Genomic DNA, 23,215 nt, shown 5'->3' with positions numbered 1-23,215 from the left:
ACCATCACTTGAGTCTACTGTATTTTAAAGAGGCAGACAAATAGTACACATTGTAATTTTTATTTAACAAACAAGTGACAACACTAGAAAACACATTGATAACCAGTGCTTCAGCAGTGAATGTGGGTTCTAAAAAAGGTTCATTAAGATAAATAGCTTGGTTAAGATTCTAAACCGTAAGTTTTATTCCTTCCAGGAATGCTGAAATGCCAGTTTTTACAGCTGTAATTCCTTACTGGAACTTCTACATAATATTATCAAATATAATCCGCAATTATGAAATCAATACTTATAAAAGCCGTCATTGACACTTATTAGTAGCCCCTTGCAAGTTTATTGCTTTGAGTTAAACATTCCTCAAGAAAAACTTAGAAACTTAACACTAACTGGACAGAACCCATTCATTCCCTCATTCAGTCTAGGTTGTTAACACTGGAAGCAAAGTGATGAGTCTTCCCGGAGGTGTTTTTAAATGGAAAGCTAACACAGAATTATCCCTTCCCCATGACTTGGACTTGCAAACACACTTAATATTACCACATAGTGCCAATAGAAGATCAAAACTTGAGAAACTTTTCCCAGAACTTTAACTGATTATGGTAGTAACTTTATACAAAAGGAAATCTTCCTTACACATAAAAATCTTTTAGAAGGCATACATGTCATAATCTCAAAGGAGAAACACACTCTTGCAGACTGAATGTTCAGGTCTCTGGATACCAGTGTGCAACAGCAAGGTTTGAACTCGGCAATACTTCAGAAATCTTAAGAGTATTCAGCGTGTTTTACGAAATAAAAGTAGGTAGATGGTACTTGTGTCAGCCGAGCATCCAGTCCTTCTATTTGCATTTACGCAGCATCAAGCGTTCTACTGAGATCTCCATCTTCAGAATCATCATCATCTGAAGCTGCTGGAAGTACAGGATACAATCAAAAACCTTTTTAAAAATCTAAGATGTAGGAAATTATGTTTAATTTGAATACGAATATGTTTAACATAGTATGTGATTTTCAAACTGGGATGCTCCCTAAATTGAAAGCCATAGTTTTGTCTCGCACCACTCACCTCAAAACTTATCACTAGAATAAGTGATTAAAAATCTGATGGCACCTATACATGTTTATGCTAAAATGAAAACAGCTTTTAACGTGCACCTAGATGTAGAAGTGAAAGGAAACATGTTTTTTTTTAAGCTGCATGGAGAGGGCTATAACTTATTTTATTGACTGTATAGAGGTACATATTCAGTGACCAGACCTGAATTCTACTTTGTGTTTTACAGCTGCTCAGCTTAATAATGATAAGAGCCAGACTGTTATCAATGCAGTAAAAGGAACTTTGCATTGTGTGTGGTTTTGCTTTGGTTTTACGTTCAAGTGCATGCACATGGATGGCACTATAGAAGTAATAAGAATATTGCTAACAACATTAAAAGGCATCTTCAGCACTAGCACAGCGTAACTAGGGGTTGTCTCTAGAAAGGGAAATTTGTTAAATACATAATCATGGTTGTTTAAATGACATGGGATGTAAAAACTTAAAGAAAACAACTATCATCCATATTCTCCTAATACATGTCAATGGTCTAGGTATTCCCAAAGCTTCTCGAACAGGAAGCTAAAATTCATAAGTGGAATACCCTGTATCAATCAAATGCATTTAATAATCAGGGCTTGAATTATTAAAGTAGTTATATCTGTAGAAACAGAGGTCAAGGAAAGAGCAAATAACAAAGGAGAGCAGAAAGAAGATTGGCACCTACTAGAGATAGATTTAGACAGGACAGAGAGTGTTCTTCCATGGGAGAAGGAGAGAAAGCAATGAAAACCATTCTCTTCCTTTAGAAAACAGAAGTAAAGACAGCTGGATCCTGGCAATAGTCTTTTTCACACCCTGCGAAGACAAGTGCTTCCCCCACAATTACTGGAGGGAAAGTACTGCTCTACGAGCCAGCTCACATATTCCTGGCTCCTGCTGTGTCCAGCTCCAACAGAACAAAAAGAACCAGGCACCTTGGACTAGCTCAACATCAGTTGGTATCAAGAAGTGTTGGGATGCTACTCACTGGGAAGAAAAAAGGGGCAAGGAAAGATATAGCTGCAGACAGGTCTTTGGAAACAAGGAGGTACGAATGACTGTAGCTTAACAACTGTATGCGTTCACCGTTTCTCATTTCCCTCTTACCATCCAACTAACAAGGGACACAACAGACAGTCCTGTCAAGCAACTGTAGATGTATATCTCTATCTTGAAGGGTCCCAAGAGAGAGAAGTACTAGAGAATGATTGGTGTAATGTATCATCCTAGAAGCAAAAAATATAGCTTTGCCCTAACTGACTAATGCATATACTGTCCAAAACTGCAAAGGGAAAGCCAGATGGCTAATAGCAAACACAGCTGAATTAGTCATCACCAATAAAGCAGCAGGCCTTCCTTAAATGGATTTACTGCTAAAGGACACCTCTCTTACTAAAAGTACACACTCCTGGAAAGATAATTATGGTCCTCCTAGGCAGTCAACTAGGCAACTTTCTAATGTCCACTTGAAAGCCAGATGCAAGCGGCAGTACACCAAAAAGTTCACTTGCTTGAATCAGCTACAATGATCTTGGCAAAATCCAGCAAAATTAATCACTTTTAAGTTCCAGTGATTTCATTTGACATGTGCTTAATATAGGGTTTCTAAGCGCTCTACTTTAGCTCAATTATGTCATCTATTCTTTTGCCCTTTAGATCCCTCTGACCTGAAGCAAGAGGGGGCAAAGTGCAGTCTGAATGCCTGAAGACACTTTGCTAGGGGTTTTGTGTTTGAAAGTTATTTCCTCAGTACAAGGGCTGGACTGAGGTCCCCTTTTCACCCTTACAAGTTAGTACAAGACTACATAAAACAGTTTTATTAGGTATGCCAGTCATAGATACATGAAAATTGCAGGTCAGCTCAAACACTTGAACACTTAGCGCTATGCATTTCAAGACAGATTTGAGTTTATCCCTTTGTTCTTTTAACTTTGACGTAAAACTAAACAAGGGAAAACCACCTACTTTCAATATCATCCATGTGTGCCTGAAGAGTTCTTGCAAGATTAATAAACTAGAAGCAATACAGAAAGAAGGCAGTTTTAAATGTTGCAAATCACCAAAGGACTTTAAACCATATTCTTGTCCTTCAGGAATTTCAAGCATTCATTTTTCACCTACGTGTGAACAGTCCCAATTATCTCCAGGAATGTACTTGTATAGAAAAACATGTGAGCTAGAAGGATCACAGCTATAATTAGCATCTCTTAGTAATTGCAGAAGGTAGAAAAAAGCTCGCTTGGAAATGACTTCCGTCTTAACTGTGATCCATCAGTTTACATGTTACATTTCTCTATATAAGTCAGCATATGTGCACAAGTGAGGTTTGGTCAGTATTACTTGCACGTAGGAGAAAAGTACAATATAAACTGGGCATATGCAGAATGTAAATTCATTTGGAAGTTTCAGCCTGGGTTAATATATAGGGTGTTTCAAAAAGATGGACCCGATATGAAATCGCTGTATCTCTGCAACCACCAGCTCTGCAACGAACCGCCCATGAATGAAACCCTTACCACTTGAAAGGGCGGGGCACAGAGTTTCAAATGATTACCGCTAGATGCCTCTCTCAGCGCACAAACAGCCCCTACCCTCAGTCATTCGCAAGATGGCGAACCCGCAACACAAGGCGTTTCACATTCTGCAGTTCAGCAAGACTGAATCCGCAATTGCGGTGCAGCGTGTGTTTCAACTTCATTTTGGCATTGATCCGCCCATGCCAAAGAGCATTCATCATTGGTACCGACAGTTTGAGGAAACAGGCTGTTCATGTAAGGGGAAGAGCACAGGGTGACCACGCACTTCAGAGGAAAACATGAGAAGAATTCTGAGTTTTCAGCGTAGCCCGCACAAGTCCACTCGTCGTGCCAGCCAAGAACTTGCGATCTCTCATACGACTGTCTGGCGTGTGCTAAGGCGACGTTTAATCATGAGGCCATACCGGATGCAACTGGTACAGGCTCTTCGTGCAGGTGATATACTGCTTTGAAATTGGGTCCATCATTTTGAAACACCCTGTATAAGTAAGATGAGCACTATCACCCACAGTTCACTAAAAATACATATTTTTCAGACCTCAAACTACTTAGATTTTTTGGATTTGGGTTGTTTGAATACCAAGGACACCCTTTGAACTAGCAAGACTTCAAGAATATCTGCTTATGTGCTGCTGTTCTAACAAAATGAAATCTATCATTAGGAAGAGGAAATTCCTTTAAGTAAAAGGAGGAAAAAAGTGACTAGGTAGTTCGAATTAATTTATGTATATTTTGTCATTCCTCACAGAACTATGCAGCCTGAGATCTTTGTTGTAGTATATAAATGCCTGGAATAACTAAATAAATAACTAAAAGAAAATCCTTTCCCAAACAAGCACAATTCTAGGAATTCTTACTGGTCAGGCAAGGAAATGTGTAGTGTTCAGGTTTGTTCAGAGCGTATCAAAAACTATAAAATGTACAGAAAAGCAACAAAAATAATTAAGAGTTGGAGCAATTTCCCTACAAACGGAGGCTGCTTATGGATGTTTAGTTCAGAAAAATAGATAACTACATGCCACAACAATGGCCACTAGCCTAGTTTTTCAGAAAGTAAAAATTAAAATAAATTCATGGAGGATAAAGCTTATCCTTGGGTTTAGTTTGCCAGTAATGTAGCTCTCAATATAATCTTAAGAGACTTCAGGTTACAGTCAGAGAACACCCAATGCTTATTTTGCGTTGTAGTCTGTCTCAGTGCTCTTTAAAATAACATTAGGTGTTACATAGTACTTTGGGAAGTTACCAGCCAAACCCAATGAACCAAAGAGCCCCATATGCAAGCAGGAGGACATCTGTGTGTGTGTGTCCCTGTCAGGCCAGTTTCCCTCCCTGGCTGCATTCCCTACACTACACTGCAAGTGGGTCCAGAGGGTCCCCTGACCTTGATGCGCAGCTTTTGGGGAGGCATGAGGGGCTGCAGCAGGAATGGGTAGAAAGCCCAAGTTGGGAGCATGGCCTGTCTGATTCCAGCCAGTGTACATCTTGAGGGAATATAAAAAACATGCTTTAACAGGCATCACAATCTGCCTCTCCCACAGAAGCAGCTCACACCACTTACCCGGACTCGTGTGTTGGCCTCACTTGTAGTTCCCAGCATATCTGAAAAGCGCTGTTCACACAAGTGTAACAACACTACAAGGTAAAGCCCAGAACTGATAAATTCATAGTCTGCCTGGAGAGAGAGGGTATCATCAAGTCAAACATTTAAGTTGTCTGATATGCACAACCAGTGCTATGTTACACTGATTATTTTGTCCCAGTACACATATACAGGAGTGTTGTTACTTCAGCAATTTCCATTGAAGACTCAGACCGTAACATGGCTGTGCTTTGACAAGACAGATCATACTCCCAAGTAAACCTACACCTCAATAAACTGGCTACCTGTAGGCTTAAGTAGCCATCTTGAGAAAAGTGAAGCTTGAGATCCATATAATTAGCAGCAAGTAGTTTGGGCTCCTTTTTGCTAAAGAAAGGGTGCCCTTGATAAACATTCAAACCTCAAACTCCAATAATTTACATTTAGATGGTTACACTAACTAAGCAGCACATATAAAAAAAACAGAAGCAAAATATGTTACAATTATACAAACCGATATGGAAAGCTTAATGCTACCTAGTATTTATATAGCACTGGATACACAAGGTAAGTGTTTTACTTATGTCTTGTTAATTAAGATGCACAAGTCTCACAGCTGAGCCATTAGTAATAAGAATCCCACTGAAGACACTACTATTATGACCAGCTAACTGGCCTTCAACTCTTTCCCCCCGCACTTTTCCCCACAAAGGCTCTCAGGTCTACAACACTTCCCTTCTACCATCTCGCTATGCATTTTTTCTTTTGCAAGTTTGTGCCAGTGTTAAGTGCTACAGTGTAGCAGGGTCACACTGTAGGAGAAAGGGAAACCTCTGTAGTGCCAGCAAAAAACACTGCTGATGGCTACTGATGCCCCAGTACAAAGGGCAGAGGCTTCTCCCAGTGACTAGGCATCTCCTTACCAAACAGCGGAAACACAGCACCAGATCATACGTCCTGCTGTGACAGCAATGCATAGTTCTGACTCAAGTTCAATAAAGCTTCAACCCATGAGCATAAGACTGCAGCCCACAGTTCTCTTTAGAGACAAAAAATCCATTGTCATTGTCAAAATACAGTTTGCTTCTGCTTAAAAGACTTGTGCCTGCTCCATAACCCCCAGGAGTCTTTACTTAAACAAGTCAACAAGTGGGGTCAGTTTACCAATGTTCATTCTGGCTTCCTATTTATATTACTTTCTATTCCACCTCTTTCCAAGCCTCAAGACAAATAATTTAACACTACAAAACACATATAACCCAGTTTTTACGCACATACTTGAGGCAGAGGACAGAACATGTCCTACATGGGCATTATACAATTCAAATATGACCTGAACAAGTACTTTCTTCTAGAAAAAAAAGTTGTCCTGAGTCACAGCACTAAACTGACACTTACCAAATTAGCGAAAATATACTAACTTGTTCATTTGCATGTGCTCTATGAAGCTCATGGATATCAAAATTATCAAGATTGAGATGCAACTTCTCTTTGCACAGCTCACAAGTAGTTACTGCTTCCAATGAAGAACCTGAGGGAACAAGATATGTATACTTTTTGTTTCATATAGAAAATATTCTTGAAAAACTAAGTCCAAGTCAATTAGGTATATGAAAGCACAGCATTGAACAGAGGCTCGGCTAGGTTTACCCTTTCATATACAAATGCAAACCTAAGTGCAAAGAGTACAGGAGCCAGTGAGCAAATACTCAGAACTTCAATTTTCCATTTTAATCTGGAATTTGAATTTACATACACATTCCTAAACTTATTTTCTCAAAATGCACATTTCTAAATGCTTTTGGATACTTTTTGAGCACAGAGCTGTGCTGCCATATTTCGAGAAGTGCAAAACTGGATGGCTATGTTCCAATCCGAGAGTTGCAAATCAAGCCAGTTCATACTAAAATTTGCAAAGATAAAATTCCTCAAGCATGCCCGGTGTTATGAGGTACATGCATCTTTCCAAACATGTGCAGTTAATGAAGACTGAGATGGATATGACATGATCTTTTGACTGAAGTCACACACTGGCATGGGTAATCATTCATACTACCTGTGGCCACATGGGTATCTTGTGGCCACAGAAGGGTCAAAATAGGTAAATTGTGGGTTATTATAATGTGGCCATATTGTGAAGATATTTTTAAATATAATATATCAGTTACTGTTGTAACTGAAAAGTAAAATAAGGACTACAAGAAAAAACAGAGTGAGTAGTGCCACTAGAAATGGTGGGAAAGCAGCCTATATTTTGCTCCAACATCCCCAACTTTCACAAGAGAAGGGATTGTGGAGCTAGGTTCAGAAAGGACATTCTGAGGCCAATTTCCACTCCATTTGTGATCCTTTAAGCCAGGGGTGCAGAACCAAAAAGGGGCAGGGGGGGTGATCCCCAAGCCTCCGTGGGCCATATGAAGCCAAGTGGGCATGGTCATTTGCGCTGGCTGAAGTTCTGGGTGGATCTTCCACCCGGCGCTTGGGCCAGGGACCAGACTTTGCCACATACAAGCTTTCCCTATTGCCCCACTGTTACTTCCAATCTGAGAGGGAATTCCTCTCCCCTCATCCTTCACAACCCTGGTAGGTGGTGCAAGCCTCTGCAGGCCAGATGCAAAGCCCAAGGCTGGAAGTTCTGCACCCCTTCTTTAGGCCATTAGGGGGCATTCTAATCCCCCCAAATATTTTTCTGCAAGACTAGGGACTTTCAACCTATGTTCCTCTGCCTCTCCTAACTGCTTTTACCAGATGATGATCCTGGACTAGATAAGTCTGAAGACTGAGGTACTTGTTATCTTATACACAAGTAACTAAAGCCCAATGGTAGGTTTTCCCAGAGAGATGTATGTTCCCGGAGGGAACATATTAGAGAAGGAGGCAGCAGATGTTTTAGTCACCCTATTCCCATCTCTACTTGAAAGTCCCCCCACCCGACACACACAAGAGCTGCTTCTCCCTAAGAAAAGAAGCCATCAAGCTTTTGTTACCCGTATCGTTTGTATACTGCCTTGTGAGGGCGTCTGAATCTTAACCATCCTAATAAATAAAAAAAATCTGTATGTTAGGCTCTGAAAGTCCACAGTACATTGCCTCCAGAGCAGCATGGGACATAACACTGGGGATTGTAAGGGGAAAGGGGAATCAGCAAAAATTGCCTCCGCTCCCCCTTCCATCAGCAGGCACCTCTGTGAGACTGTATTTTATTTATTAAATTTATTAATCACCCATCTGGCTGGTCACCCAGCCACTCTGGGCGATGCACAGCATATAATAAAACAGTTTAAAACAATAAAATTCTACAATAAAAACGTTTTCTAAAATACCCTAACCAACCCCAAATGCCTGCCTGAACAACCACGTTTTTAATGCACAGTGGAAGCTCATTAAAGAGGGGGCATGGCAGAGTTCCCTAGGGAGGGAGTTCCACAGAGTGGGGGCCACCACAGAAAAGGCCCTGGAATCCTTTCCATTCATGGAAAGGCAACTCAGGATCCGAGCCATTATCTTTTCCCCTAAACATGACCTGCCTTACCTGAATTAATCTTGGACTGTAGCCATTTCTTCATACACTCCTGGTGAACATACTGTAGACTTCCAGTGCATTTACATGGCTCTATTAAGAGGTTAGTAGCAGATGTAGTTGACATCTGACAAATTCTACATAAGTCTCCTTCCTCCTCTTCTGAGTCCTCTGAAAGGAGACTAAAGGGGGGGTATTAATATTATCAGTCACATGTCTAAGACAATAACCTACATTGCAAGTTGCAACAGATGAATAGTCTTCCCAATCCAAATAGTGAGATTGAAGAAATACCATTTATAGAAGATCCTACACTATCCCCAGGAACATAGGCTTAGATCATAAATTTTATTACAAGAACAAAATATCCCCCTCTTCCCTCTACAATCCCATGTTCCCTCCTGAAAGTTTGATCCTAGGATTTGATGGACCACTGGGAATGGTGTGGGGGGCTGCAGATAAAAGGGAACTGGCAGCAGTCAATCCCCCCTCACCACCCTTATGTGAATGGAGGAATGACCCAGGATCCAAGCCAATGCTTCTAAAGAGAAGTTGAAGATCGCCTTGGACATAGTGACCAGGTTCACAGTACAAACCAAGAGATATGTGAAGGTTGTTTAAAGTTCAGATGACACACCACAACCCCACCAAGGGTTGCATGTTCACAATAGCAGCCACACGCGCCCAACAAGCACCATGGCTCATCATGGGTTAAATAACCCACAGTGAGCCCAGCATGTCATATGTTAGTATCTTCTTTTAGGTTTATTAAAAAAATCCTACTGTGCAAAGTTACACTTTACCTCTCTTTAATTTTCTGAAGCCTTTCAGGATCTCTTGAAGGTGGCATTTTAGATTTGTCATTATCTTGTCCATCGGGTTGATTCCAGCCTGAGGGAATAATATCTACTGTTATCATAACGTTGTCAGACAAGTTGTTCCCCAGTGTCGGGGGCACTGCAAACCGGAAAAGAGAACCAGGAAACATTCCTGATATTCCTGAATTTCTTCTGCCATGGACAGAATCTGGGCCTGAGGCAACAGATGTAGCACCAGTAGGTACTGCAGGTGTCGGTGGCCTAGCAGCAGGCCTAGGAGATTCATTCTGTGCTTCAAAAGATGGCTCCTCAACAGATTCTCTTCTCCTAAAAAGATGCAGTGATCTAGCAGGTGTTTCAGAGGTAGAGGTTCTTGCAGTTTCATCTCTTCCTTCTCTTCTCCTTCTGGAAAACAAAGGTGTACACCTGTTCCTCAGAGAAGATGATAGCCAAGAACCTGCATTCCTACTTTCAGAATCCTGTCTGTAACTTTCAGCTTCTGAATCAGTACTAGGATTTGGTGAAACACCTGACAGGCCCCATCGTCTTCTAAGAAAGCTAAATCCCTGAGAAACATCAGGAGTCTGAGGTTCTGTACCTTCAGAAGTTGTAGCAGTATTAGTAGCACTAGCCTGGGTAGACGCCTGAGCTCTTGGAACAATTGAATCTTCAGAACCTAATGGTCTTGAAGTCAAAGAGTCTTGGCTAGACCTTCTTGAGAAAAATGTGGAGGACATACTAGAAGCTAAACGGGACAGTAGTTGTCTTGTTGTACGCCTTCCTTCAGTATCTGCAGGAGGCTCACTTAATGACCTTTGGGATGGCATAAGCCTTTCAGAACTGCTTGAGGAACTGGTTCCACTTCTCCTGGCACCATGGGTAAACTCTGGCTGTATATTCCTTTCAGAAGACTCTACTTCTCTTGGGACATAGTTAGATCTTGAATTCCAACTGTGGTCTCTAGAGAGCAATGATGATTGATGTTCAGAAGGCAACTGGCGGTTCATGGATGTGTTCAGCCTCAAAGAGCTCAATGAGTTTTCTTTTGGTCTTGCTCCCTGTGCATATGAAGAAGCAGATCTTTCCTGGAGATCTATCATAAGAATCATAAAAGCCAAAAAACATTAGCTATTAAGATAGTAATCAACTGTAGGGTATCACTATTAAATTAAATTAGACTAGACTAGACTAACGAAACCTGGATTATTAACTAGGTCCAAGGAAAGCCTTTCTTAAGCCCAATTCTATGCATGTTTACTTAGAAATAAATTCCACTTAATTCAATGGGACTCTCTCAAGTAAGTGTGCGCAGAACCTTTGTTTTGCTGAAAACAAGGTTGGTTATATTTATTTCATTTTTATCCTGCCCTTCCTCCAAGGTGGTCATGTCAACATGCATGGTTCATCCTTCCCCCTTCCCATTTTAGCATCACAAACCTGTGAGTTAAGTTAGGTTGAGACATAGCAGCTGGCCCAAGGCCCACTGGGTGTTATGGCAGAGAGGGGATTCCTAGTACTAGTTGGTCACTATCCACTACAACACACCACTTTGAAAATATTTTACCATTTTAGGCAGTGTGAACATAAAGTTATCCAAAGTTACACTTCACCACTCCTTGTAAGCCACAACGAAAACATCAAAATTATAGTAGTAGTGGTCCACTTAGCTTCCATAAAAGCAAAGTACATCCAATAATATTAGTATGACACAAAGGCATTTTTATTAGAGTTATCCTTACAACAACCATCCAGTAACAGCTTTTGAAGGCAGATGACACAATAGCATATACTACCCATTAATTTTCAATGTACACCAGTTACGAGTTGGCCTAATGTATAAATAAAGGAGAACTGTTGGGTTTTTTCCCTGCATCCACTTTTATAGTGTTTTTTTCACTTTTCTAAATACAAATGGGTTGGTTCCAGGAGACAGACAAGCAGAACTCCACTTGCACAATGGGGTTTCCTGGCTCCTATCCCACAAAGCTGCTCCTGAAGGTCAACATAGGGGCGCTGCAACAGGACAGGAAAATCGAAGGAATTCAGAGGAGTTGCCTTGCACAAGTGCTTTTCTGCTCACACAAGACACCTCTGGATTGATACCAATGTTTAGAGCAAACCAGAAATGCAACTCTAGTCAAAGGTGAAGTTAAATGGCACAGTTATATAACTCAAGGTGCAGATACAAAACTAGTGTTCCTTCATTTGTAAATACAATGGTTACCTGATAGATATTTCAAAATTCCAGCAGCAGCGCTGTTCTGGTTTCATTCTAGCTAGACTTTAATTTTTAAAAGAGAATTCCTATTAATGCTACAGTCGCCAGAAATTTTAATATTTGTGTTTCAACTTTACTAAAAAAAACAGCTAAGAACAGAGTAAGAACTTTGAAGAGCAATACAAATTAAAATATCAGGGCTTTAAATGATCACTTGTAGTCATCCTACTATGTTACATAAGCCATCTACTTGCTTTCAATTACAACTTTCACTGATGTGACTGTGTTTAAGATATTCTTAAGGCTAGTTTAGGTATTCAGCGAACTTCTCCATGCAGCAAGTCTCAACTGTCTCCAGTGTCACTTTACCGCGGGGAGCGTAGTGCATGACACAGGCAATCCATAGCCTTCTTGTGGAGATTTCTGCAACTGCAGCAATAATATTTTTCAACTTCTACAAGAATCATGTCTGGGTAATAGCTACTGCAACCTTCCCCAACCTGGCACCTTCCAGGCGTGCTGGACTACAACTCCCATAATACCAAGCCAGTACGGCCAATGGCAATGTTGGCTGAGCACTGTGGGAGTTGCAGTCCAACACATCTGGAGGACACCAGGTTGGGTTGAGCTACTGTATCCATGAGTAGTCTGGGTCACACACTATCCTCGTCACACAAAAGACGACAGTCAATGCATATTGGGTGGAGAAGATTTGAGCTTGTCTGAACTGGCTCTAAGTCTGTGTTTTTTCTGGAAACCAGTAAGGCTATTTTATTAGTTGAAACTAGTTACAGGACTAGTGGATACTATTCAAAAAGACAATGGCCCAGTATACTGCCTTTCTTCAAAACAGTTTTTCTTACAAAAAAGCATATATGCAGACCTGCTGCTTTAAAAAAACAAAAATAAAATCAAAGTAGAATCCTTCTCTCAGGACTCAACCAACACAACTAATTACTTATCATACTAGTTACTTGTAAGTACAAACCAAGAACAGTAGCTTCAACTAAGCAAGAGTCAGACTGGCTGTGAACACTACAAATGGAACCAGCCATAAAATGTGCCTAAACATTCTCGTTTCCAATACATACATGATGAAGATGGGAAATCACCATTCCTGTGACTACAATCCACAAGACTAACAGATGGATCTGTTCTTTCTAGCTCTCTCCTCTCTCTCACAAGTTCAGTTCCTAACGATCCAAGTACCATAGGTGAAGATCTGGACACATCACTGTACCTCCATGAGGAATCTAAAACATAAGTTAAAGCTGTTATGTCTTCCTGCTTCTTTGCTACAAGTTTTAAACCCTAGCACTTACTGCCATGTTCTTGAACGTTCATAGTCTTGTTTGGATGACAGTTCTCTGTTCTGAATATTGTTGTGTCTTATGTGCAGTGAGGGGAGCAAATGATTGCACTGAGCATGGAGAGGGTGGAGGAGGAACATTATCCAAACACGTCCTGAGCACTTTTTCAAGAATGAACCATTTTTCCAAAAAAACAAAACAAAACCAAAAGCAACTTTTGAATGTGTTTCTCTCAGAATACAGTAAGTCTTCCACAGCCAACCAAACATGTTTAAACTTGGGCTGTACTAGTTTACTATTACAATTTTATATTTGTTGGTCAGAATAATTGTATGCCAGAAACTCCGATCTGGGAATAAAAGCTTTCCATTTATTTCATTGTCACAAGTAGCTCTTTTGGAAACCATTATGTATAATCACATCTAATACTATATGCACGATGCATTTGATGAAGTTGACTCCAGTCTATGAAAGCTTATGCAATAATAAATTTAGTAGTTTTGTATCCAATGGTATCCCTCCACTGACAGAAGGTGTTTTGATCCAGTGGAGGCTTCTCTCAGAGGAATGTGGAGGGAAACGTTATTTTCCCATTTCTCCTCCCTCAAATCTGCTCTAGAGGCTTGGGGAATCCTTTGGAACAGTGTGGGAGGTGGCACAAGGTGGAAGGGGAATCAATGAAAATCACCTCCCTCTCTGTTCTGTTGATGGAAGAGCCTTCTATCAGTAGAAGGACACAACTGGATACAACCCTTGGTTTTTAAGGTGCCACAAGGATCCTTATTATTTTTATATAATAGCATGACTTCTTAGTTAACAAGCTTTGGTATACAAGATAAACTTAATACACTTACCTGAAACTGTGTTTAAGCCATTACTTCTCACACTAGAGGTAGATGTATAAGAAAGTTTAGGTCTCTTAGAATCAGTATCCTGTTGCTGGTTATGCAGTCTTGAAGAATATGCTCCCTGAGTTCTTTCAGAGTCACCAAACCAGGAAGGTGTAAGAGCTGAAGATGATGGTGTAGACTACAAACAATATTTTGAAACAGTTAATGTTTTTCTGCAAAACAGAACACAGTCTACAACAATAAACTAGAGAAGATTAAATCAAAAATATTAAGTGAAAACGTCTGGGTAAGATAATAAAGAGGACTTGTACGTAAGTGGTATGTTAAGAATAGACTTACCTTTAGGAATTAGGCACTATCATTAAAAATTTATTCCCTTTCTCTTTTTTTAAAGTCTCAATATGAGTAGGCTACATTACAGAATCAGAGGGGAAGTTCAAAAGGTCTCCTTGATCTACAACCAGAACCTAGACAGAAAGTGTTATTTCTATACCATCTCTGGTAACTTAACCCAGTTTAATTGCAAAACCAACTTAAAAACTCCTAGTAATGGGGTTTTCTTACTATTCAGGCAATCTCTCTGAAATTTAAATCATTACAAGTTTAATCTATTTCCTGCTTAAACAATTTTTAAAGGATATAAATAACCACTTTATTACCACAGAAAGAAGTTCAAAAGGCCTTAAAGCAAAACCCAGTTCAACTAGTATAGTTTTTCCTCCAATTATTCTCAACTTTGCACTATCCATTTCCATGTTCATACAGCTATTGTCTTACATACTCTGGTAGCTTCTCAACTTCAATGAGCTGTACATTAGGCTGCCCTTGAAGACAGTTCAGAAATTTCAACTACTAAAGAATACAGCAGGGCAGCTCTTGGCTGGAACCAAACATGCTGACACCTGTTCTTTTTTAATCTGCATTAGCTGCCAGTTTGTTTCCAGGCCAACTTTGTGTTGAGTTTCAATGCCCTATGCATGTCTTCTCAGAAGTAAGTCGCAGACAGACTTATTCTCAGATGGGTATAGGATTGCAGCCTAAATTACCTAGACCCTGGATATGGTAGGATTGCTTTTCCCCATATGTTGCCTTCCCCATTAACGTAATCTGTGGAATTATATGCAGGTGCCATCAGTGACAGTATGATTTTCGCCTACTATAAACAGTGTGCTTTCAGTTGTAGCATTTATTTTACCAAGCTTTTGCTAGGCTTGAAAACTGTTGCTTTTCAGATGCTTTGCTGCTGATGTTTAGCATGATGTTTTCCATTTACAAGTATTTGATTTTTTTTGGTAAGGTTTATGCTGTTTTACATTATTTTATCTTTTGTAAGCCACTTTGAGAGTTGTAACTGTTAAAGTAGGATATACATTTAAGTATACATAAAATTAATTTGCCATCTCAGGATGAGGAATATGCCAACTCCTTAAAATAATTTTAATAATATTTAAAACTTCAAACTTTCTTTTGAAAAAGTTGCCAAATTTCTCCCAAAGATTAGTATACCATAAGGCTTTTCATGATTTTCCTTCTTATGTACTTATCACACTTTGTTTTTGTTATATTTTGCTACTTTGGAAAACATTTTAGAAGAACTCTCTCTATAGGCACATGCCTCCATCCTTAGTTTCCCTTCATTTCCCACCCACCCCTTCCTGCCTTTAAGAAAAAGCATAAACAAAGCAATATTTAGAAGCTTCTAAAAATCAGACCTGAACCCCCAATTAATATCAGTGACTATTAATCAGATCAGCCTGCCCCAAATGCTTGGCAGAAAAAGTTTTGACTAACCTCCTAAAAAGCTAAATGGATTAGGCCTGTTGTGTCTCCTTTGTAAGGTGGTTTCACAGGGTTGGCACCACTCCAAAAGAGGTCCTTCACTTGGCAATTAGTTTGCTTCCAATAATATGAAGAAGAGTTTCTCTAGGTGATCAGTGTGGAGTGAGATTCATACGGACAGTGCCTATGTTCTTTTAAGTATCCTGGGCCCAGACCACTTAAAGCTTTCTATGCAACAACCAACACCTTAAACTAGTTCATGAATTTTATACACACACACACTAAAAAATATGATACTTGTGGCTCCTTCCAGTCCCCAGCAAGGCAGCCACAATTTTTGAACTATGCATATGGATAGCCCAACATAATGTCCATCAGTCAAGCCAAGAAGATACCAAGATATGTATGACTGTGGACAGATCAGTTATGCAGAGGAGGGACAGCTGGCACAAAGCAACTCATACAAAAGAGATTATTCACATATTCCCAGTTATACACCATCCCACATAATCAATAGCCCTATTCAGTTATTCTCCCTCACAATAATCACATGAGGGGGAGAGCAGGGCCATACTTGATGGCCCCACTCCTCCCCTGCCACCCACAGACTAGGGAACTTGTTTGCAGAGGGTTGCCTGCTCTATGTGCGTAGGCTCCCACCACAATGTGGAACCTTGATCATGGAGGCTTCCATATCACAGGGAGGTCTTTGCACACAGAGCAGGCTCCCTCTCAATATATAGATGGCATGGCCAGCAGGTATGAGCTCTCCCATTCATGCAATTGTTAATTGTATTATAGGGAACACCTGAATAGGACTAATCTATTTTATGCACATTAAATTTCACTCAATCTTCTTCCTCCTGTTTTCTTCTTTTAGATTTTAAGATTTAGGTAAGCGCCTCTCCCATTCTTTGTACATTGCTTAGCCAACTATAGGCACTTGTAAATATTACATGCTGCTAAGAACTTAGAAATGTAACTGTGATCATAGTTAAAGGCAAGCCTCACCACAAGCTGAGGAATTTACCTAAAAATCCCAACGTATTTTTAACAGAATGGCTATGGAATGTGGCTTTTTCCACAAAAAGGCTGACTACTTAATTTAGCTGAGGCAAGGGGACTTAACCCATCAATTATAGCCTCTATTTCTCTGTTCCTACCTATTGCCAGCCAATTAAAACACGATGATCTCATGTAGCATGGGTGAAATGGCTAAAATGTAACCACAAGCGGATTTTATGTCCAGTATGAAAAAAACCCAAGTACATTTGATTTGACTTAAAGAGCAAACAAATTAGATTTGTCTGCCCATGGTGAACTTGAAAAATTATTTGCGGAGATAATGTTGTGGAGGCATGTTTTGTAGTGGTTAAAAATTACAGCGAACTTGCCTCCCTGTATGTAGGGCAACTAATAACATACTGCCTGTAAAAATTACGAGATAACAGTAGCAAGACAAAAACTAAAACATTTAAGAGAAAGTTGATGAAACAGTATTTCAGAAAGTCCACAATGGCCAAACATGGATATGCTCACAGATGGCTAGATTTTTCTAGTGCAATTTTTCTAGACACATCTCAACCTTCTAAGATTCAACTACATTTCTGCAATCCCACTGTAGCGTCTAACACAATACTAGACTACTGATACTGCTTACATGTTTCTTTGAAACATGCTTATGAGAAATTAGTTTAACATCGAAGTTGAGTATTAAGCAGTTATTCATAACTTGGAAAGCATTTAAAGTAAACCTTTAAGAGACAAATTAACAACTCTTACCAATCTGTTTCTGCTTCCCAAAAATCTTCCAGACCATGGACGATCACGTGTTCCTGTGTAGCGAGTTGGAGATGAAGCTGGAAGCTTCCATGGGCTTTCATATGCTTCACTTTCTCCAATTGCCCAGTCTCTACTGGAACTATGCAACCGGCTAGTTTCCTACAAAGCAATATAGTTAACTCAACCTTCTGTTTGAGCCATTATACCTCACAGTTACCCCTTCATGGATCACTGCCTTGTTGTGGCGAAGGGGCTTATGTAACTCAGTGAAGCCATAAACTATGCTGTGCAGGGCCACCCAAGACGGACAGGTCATGGCGGAGAGTTCTGACAAAAGGAAATGGCAACCCACTCCAGTATTCTTGGCAAGAAAACCCCATGGAATGTATCACAAGGCTAAAAGAGATGACGCCGAAAGACGAGCCTCTCAGGTCGGAAGGTGTCCAATACTGGAGAAAAGCAGAGGGAATTTCCAAGTAGTGCCAGAAAGAGTGAAGCGGCTGGGCCAAAGCCAAAAGGACACTCAGCTGTGGATGTGTCTGGTGGTGAAAAGAAAGTCCGATGCTATAAAGAACAATACTGTTTCGGAACCTGGAATGTCAGATCAATGAATCAAGGTAAGCTGGAGGTGGCCAAACATGAGATGGCAAGATTGAACATTGACATCTTGGGAATCAGTGAACTAAAGTGGACAAGCATGGGTGAATTTAATTCAGGTGACCATCATATGGGCAAGAATATGGATGAATATGAATATGGCATCATATGGACCCATCATATGGGTCATCATGTGGGCAAGAATCCCTTAGAAGAAATGGAGTAGGACTCAGTCAACAAAAGGGTGGGAAAAGGAGTACTGGGGTACAAACTCAAAAACGACAGAATGATCTCAGTACGAATCCAAGGCAAACCATTCAACATCACAGTAATTCAAGTCTATGCCCCAACCATTGAGGCCGAAGAAGCTGAGGTTGATCGGTTCTATGAAGACCTACAACACCTTCTAGAACTAACACCAAAAAAAGATGTCCTCTTCATCATAAGGGATTGGAATGCAAAAGTAGGAAGTCAAGAAATCACCAGGATAACAGGCAAGCATGGCCTTGGTGTACAAAATGAAGCAGGACAAAGGCTAACAGAGTTTTGCCAAGAGAACACGCTGATCATAGCAAACACTCTTTTCCAACAGCACAAGAGGCGACTCTACACATGGACATCACCAGAGGGTCAATATCGAAATCAGATTGATTATGTCCTTTGCAGCCAAAGATGGAGAAGCTCTATACAGTCAGTCAAAACAAGACCTGGAGCTGACTGTGGCTCAGATCATGAGCTTCTTATTGCAAAATTTTGGCTTAAATTGAAGAACGTAGGGGAAACCACTAAACCATTCAGGTATGACCTAAATCATATCCCTGAAGAATATACAGTGGAGGTGAGGAATAGATTTCAGGGATTAGACCTGATAGACAGAGTGCCCGAGGAACTCTGGACGGAGGTCCGTAACATTGTTCAGGAGGCAGCAACGAAATCCATCCCAAAGAAAAAGAAATGCAAGAAAGCAAAGTGGCTGTCTGAGGAGGCTTTACAAGTAGCTGAGGAAAGAAGGGAAGCAAAAAGCAAGGGAGAAAGGGGAAGATATATCCAACTGAATGCAGAGTTCCAGAGAACAGCAAGGAGAGACAAGAAGGTCTTCTTAAATGAACAATGCAAAGAAATCGAGGAAAACAATAGAATGGGAAAGACTAGAGATCTTTTCAAGAAAATCGGAGATCTCAAAGGAAACTTTTGTGCAAAGATGGGCTTGATAAAGGACAAAGAACGCAGGGACCTAACAGAAGCAGATGAGATTAAGAAGAGGTGGGAAGAATACACAGAAGAACTATACAGGAAAGATCTGAATGTCCCTGATAGCCATGATAGTACGCTCACTGAACTTGAGCCGGACATCCTCGAGAGTGAAGTCAAGTGGGCCTTAGGAAGCATTACTAACCACAAAGCTAGCGGAGATGACAGTATTCTAGCTGAGCTATTTAAAATCCTAAAAGACGATGCTGTTAAAGTGCTGCACTCAATATGCCAACCAATTTGGAACACTCAACAGTGGCCACAAGACTGGAAAAGGTCCATTTACATTCCAGTTCCAAAGAAGGGCAATGCCAAAGAGTGTTCAAACTACCATACAATTGCGCTCATTTCACATGCCAGCAAGGTGATGCTCAAAATCCTACAAGCTAGGCTTCAGCAGCATGTGAACCAAGAACTACCGGAAGTACAATCGAGGTTTCAAAGAGGCAGAAGAACTAGAGATCAAATCGCCAACATTCGCTGGATCATGGAGAAAGCAAGAGAATTCTAGAAAAACTTCTATTTCTGCTTCATTGACTATGCTAAAGCCTTTGACTGTGTGGATCACAACAAATTCTGGCAAATTCTTAAAGAGATGGGAGTACCAGCCCACCTTACCTGTCTCCTGAGAAACCGGTATGAGGGTCAAGAAGCAACAGTAAGAACCAGACATGGAACAACTGATTGGTTCCAAATTGGGAAAGGAGTACGACAAGACTGTATATTGTCACCCTGCTTATTTAATTTATATGCAGAGTACATCATGAGAAATGCCGGGTTGGATGAATCACTGGTCGGAATTAAGATTGCCAGGAGAATTATCAACAACCTCAGATACGCAGACAATACCACCCTAATGGCAGAAAGCGAAGAGGATCTAAAGACACTCTTGTTGAGGGTGAAAGAGGAGAGTGCAAAAGCTGGTTTGAAACTCAACATTAACAGAACTCTGATCATGGCATCTGGCCCCATCACTTCCTGGCATATAGAAGGGGAAGAAATGGAAGCAGTGACAGATTTTACTTCCTTGGGCTCCAAGATCACCGCAAACGGTGACTGTAGCCATGAAATTAAAAGATGCTTGCTCCTTGGGAGGAAAGCTATGGCAAACCTAGACAGCATAGTAAGAAGCAGAGACATCACCTTGCCGGCAAAGGTTCGTATAATCAAACTATGGTTTTCCCAGTAGTAATGTATGGCTGTGAGAGCTGGACTATAAGGAAGGCTGAGCGCCGAAGAATTGATGCTTTCGAACTGTGGTGCTGGAGAAGACTCTTATGAGTCCCCTGGACTGCAAGGAGGTCAAATCAGTCAGTCCTAAAGGAAATCAACCCTGACTGCTCATTGGAAGGACAGATACTGAAGCTGAAGCTCAAATATTTTGGCCACCTAATGCAAAGAGAAAAGTCACTGGAAAAAACCCTGATGCTGGGATAGATTGAAGGCAAAAGGAGAAGGGGACGGCAGAGTATGAGATGGCTAGATAGCATCACTGATGCAATGAATATGAACTTGAGCACACTCCGGGAGAGAGTGGGGGACAGGAAGGCCTGGCGTGCTATGGTCCATGGGGTCACGAAGAGTCGGACACGACTTAACGACTGAACAACAACCTCACAGTTAAGACTAACTTTTGCAACTTTTGCAGTTTTTAATCAACAACATTAGATGGCTTAAGAAATTTATATTCTAGGACTGGTACCAAAATCCTACTGGGCTTATTGTCTTAGTTGTGACCTATTACAAATCAAGAAATGTGTCATTTTTCCACCTGCTTGTGCAGGTGTTCACATGCTCTGAACTGTATTATTCTGGGCATAGACATAGGATTTATTTTGTGAAGTTGACAGGAGATGGCCACCACAGAAGGAACTCTGCTTGCATTCAGCTATGTTCCAAGTAGGATCAGAGTTATGCAGAAGAGTGGGGAGTAATGCAGAAATTTTGCCCAGGAAGCAAGGACTTCCTCCCCACTGCAGCAGCAGTACTGCCCTAAGTCAGCAAGACTAGCACTGATATATGGGGAGTAGGGCAAAAAGAGTTAGACTCACTCTAGGACCATTACTTCCTCAACGGCTTAATTTATACTCTGTTAAGGAAACATTCACCCTCCTTAGTCCAAGAATTTATCACCATGGTGAACTACTGCCTGAGGCCTGGTTTAAACATGATGCTGGGCAGGTTAAAAAACACACAAAACACACCCAGCATCACATATAAACTGCATTACTGGCACCTGCAATGTTCACCTACCAGGGATCTGTGACTGGGAATGCAGAGATGCTGGCATGCCAATTTTGCACAGAGATGCATCCAAGACCTAGGGCAGTATCCAATGGTGTCATTCCACAGTCAAATGGCACTAGCAGAGCTCCACCAAATCTTTTGGTTGCGTAAGTGTTTGCACATTGCACTAGCAGAACACACTGATATCTGATGGCCCAAACACCTGAAAGTGATTGCTCAAGCGACTGCGCAAATGTAACTTTAGTTGGATACTCCCCTTGCGCATAATTTGGGACCTAATTTCTCCTAGCGCGATGTCATTTGCACTAGTGGAATGGCACCACTGGATGCTGTCCCTAATTTACATGCAACAGCAAACACATCATACCCTGAACAAGTAATATCAAAATATCTAGCACCATGTTTAAAATGGACCTTAGTGACAGCCTGTTGGAGATGGAAGAGTCCAGGACAATTGTCTTCCTGAGAGATAAAAGAGATCTGCAAGGAGACAAGGTGAAGAAGGCTTCCAATATAACAACAATACCTGCCAGTCTGCCTTCCTTCCTCATATATTTTGGCCTTTCAGAAAGCACTGAAATGGAAGATGGTACAAGGAGAAGCTCTGCCTGATTTGTATTACATATGGTCCATATCCTGTCATTTCTTGTACTCAGAATATACATTTTCAACTCTCCCATCTGTTTTAATTTTTGTGAACTGCCCAGAGAGCTTCGGCTATTGGGCGGTATAGAAATTAAATAAATAAATAACTTTTTAGCCTCTCACCCCAACTATTATTTTGCCATCCATGAGTCACTTCAAAAATTTCAATGTAGTGAGTATCAGACAACAGATGGTACTGGAAGGCACCCTTATATCAACCTGGGTTGTTCCAATAGCACTAACTCCACATGAATTCTAGCCCCAATGTGAAGTGCTGCTTTTGACCTGAGTAACCCTACAGATTCTGTAATCAACATGCATGAGGAACCGCCTCTCCCCATGTCAGCCCATATACAAGTGGCGATTGCTCTGTATGCCTTGTACCAGATTAGAACACTGAAGTCTAGCAGGAGGGACTTTATCTCTGTAGCCCCTAGGCTTTGGAATGGTCTGACCATTGAGCTGAGCCGGTTATATTATTTGCCTTTTCACTGTAAGGACTGTATAGGATGGCCGCCTAAGTCGCATAATCCCCTAGTAAAAAGAAGTATTATCCAAGATTCCAAATGCTGAATGAATGCAACCCATTTTATAAGTAGCAACATGTTTAAGACATTCTTATGTACATTTCCACAGAAAGATGTCTGCTTATATAATCTACTGCAACTATATTGAGAAAAGCGGGAGAGAAGGGAATTACAAATCCCTTCCAACTCCTTGCTTCATAGGTCAGTCTTACAGAGTAGTGCTAAAGTTAAAAGTAGCTACATGAAGCATTTCTATTTTTAGAGGTTTAATTCTGCTAAACTTCCAAAAAAGCAAGCGAGTACACAACACGTTTATCTCTCTAAACAATTCCCTATATGCCTCTTCCAATGAAAACCAAACCATGTCTGCTCATTCTTTCTAAGATAATGCTTTAAAGCAGCTATTCTGCACTACATAATCTTCATAAAACTAACCTAGCTTGACAAGCTTATGACAGGAAATTTGATAAAAG

The 23,215-nt window shown here is 40.7% G+C and overlaps 1 protein-coding gene across 22 annotated transcripts in view; it reads right to left on the bottom strand.

The window, feature by feature from the left end:
• MARCHF7 (membrane associated ring-CH-type finger 7) overlaps positions 1-23,215 on the bottom strand; it is a 33,562-nt gene continuing 10,347 nt past the window's right edge. For 2 of the 22 annotated variants that reach the window (XR_014784525.1, XR_014784527.1), the window contains exons 3-12: positions 17,476-17,634; positions 13,918-14,092; positions 12,845-13,006; positions 9,521-10,628; positions 8,730-8,899; positions 6,619-6,728; positions 5,177-5,290; positions 3,670-4,093; positions 3,044-3,092; positions 46-911 (exon numbers count right to left, since the gene is read on the bottom strand). Coding sequence is in view for 17 of the 22 variants with exons in the window: in XM_084811371.1 (XP_084667497.1) it covers positions 850-911; positions 3,044-3,092; positions 5,177-5,290; positions 6,619-6,728; positions 8,730-8,899; positions 9,521-10,628; positions 12,845-13,006; positions 13,918-14,092; positions 17,476-17,634 (2,109 nt within the window). In the remaining 5 variants the exon portion in view is untranslated. Of the gene's footprint in view, positions 912-3,043; positions 3,093-3,669; positions 4,094-4,999; positions 5,291-6,618; positions 6,729-8,729; positions 8,900-9,520; positions 10,629-12,844; positions 13,007-13,917; positions 14,093-17,475; positions 17,635-23,215 lie in introns of all 22 variants that reach the window. The other 20 variants (XM_084811371.1, XM_084811379.1, XM_084811387.1 and 17 more) reach the window with 15 other exon arrangements.

This window comes from Heloderma suspectum, chromosome 1, assembly GCF_057233095.1.
Source record: "Heloderma suspectum isolate Gila_16-S chromosome 1, 16-S_ref, whole genome shotgun sequence".
NCBI classification, from domain to species: Eukaryota; Metazoa; Chordata; class Lepidosauria; order Squamata; family Helodermatidae; genus Heloderma; species Heloderma suspectum.
Note: the sequence above shows the minus strand (reverse complement) of the source record. Positions and strands in the feature narration are given on the sequence as shown.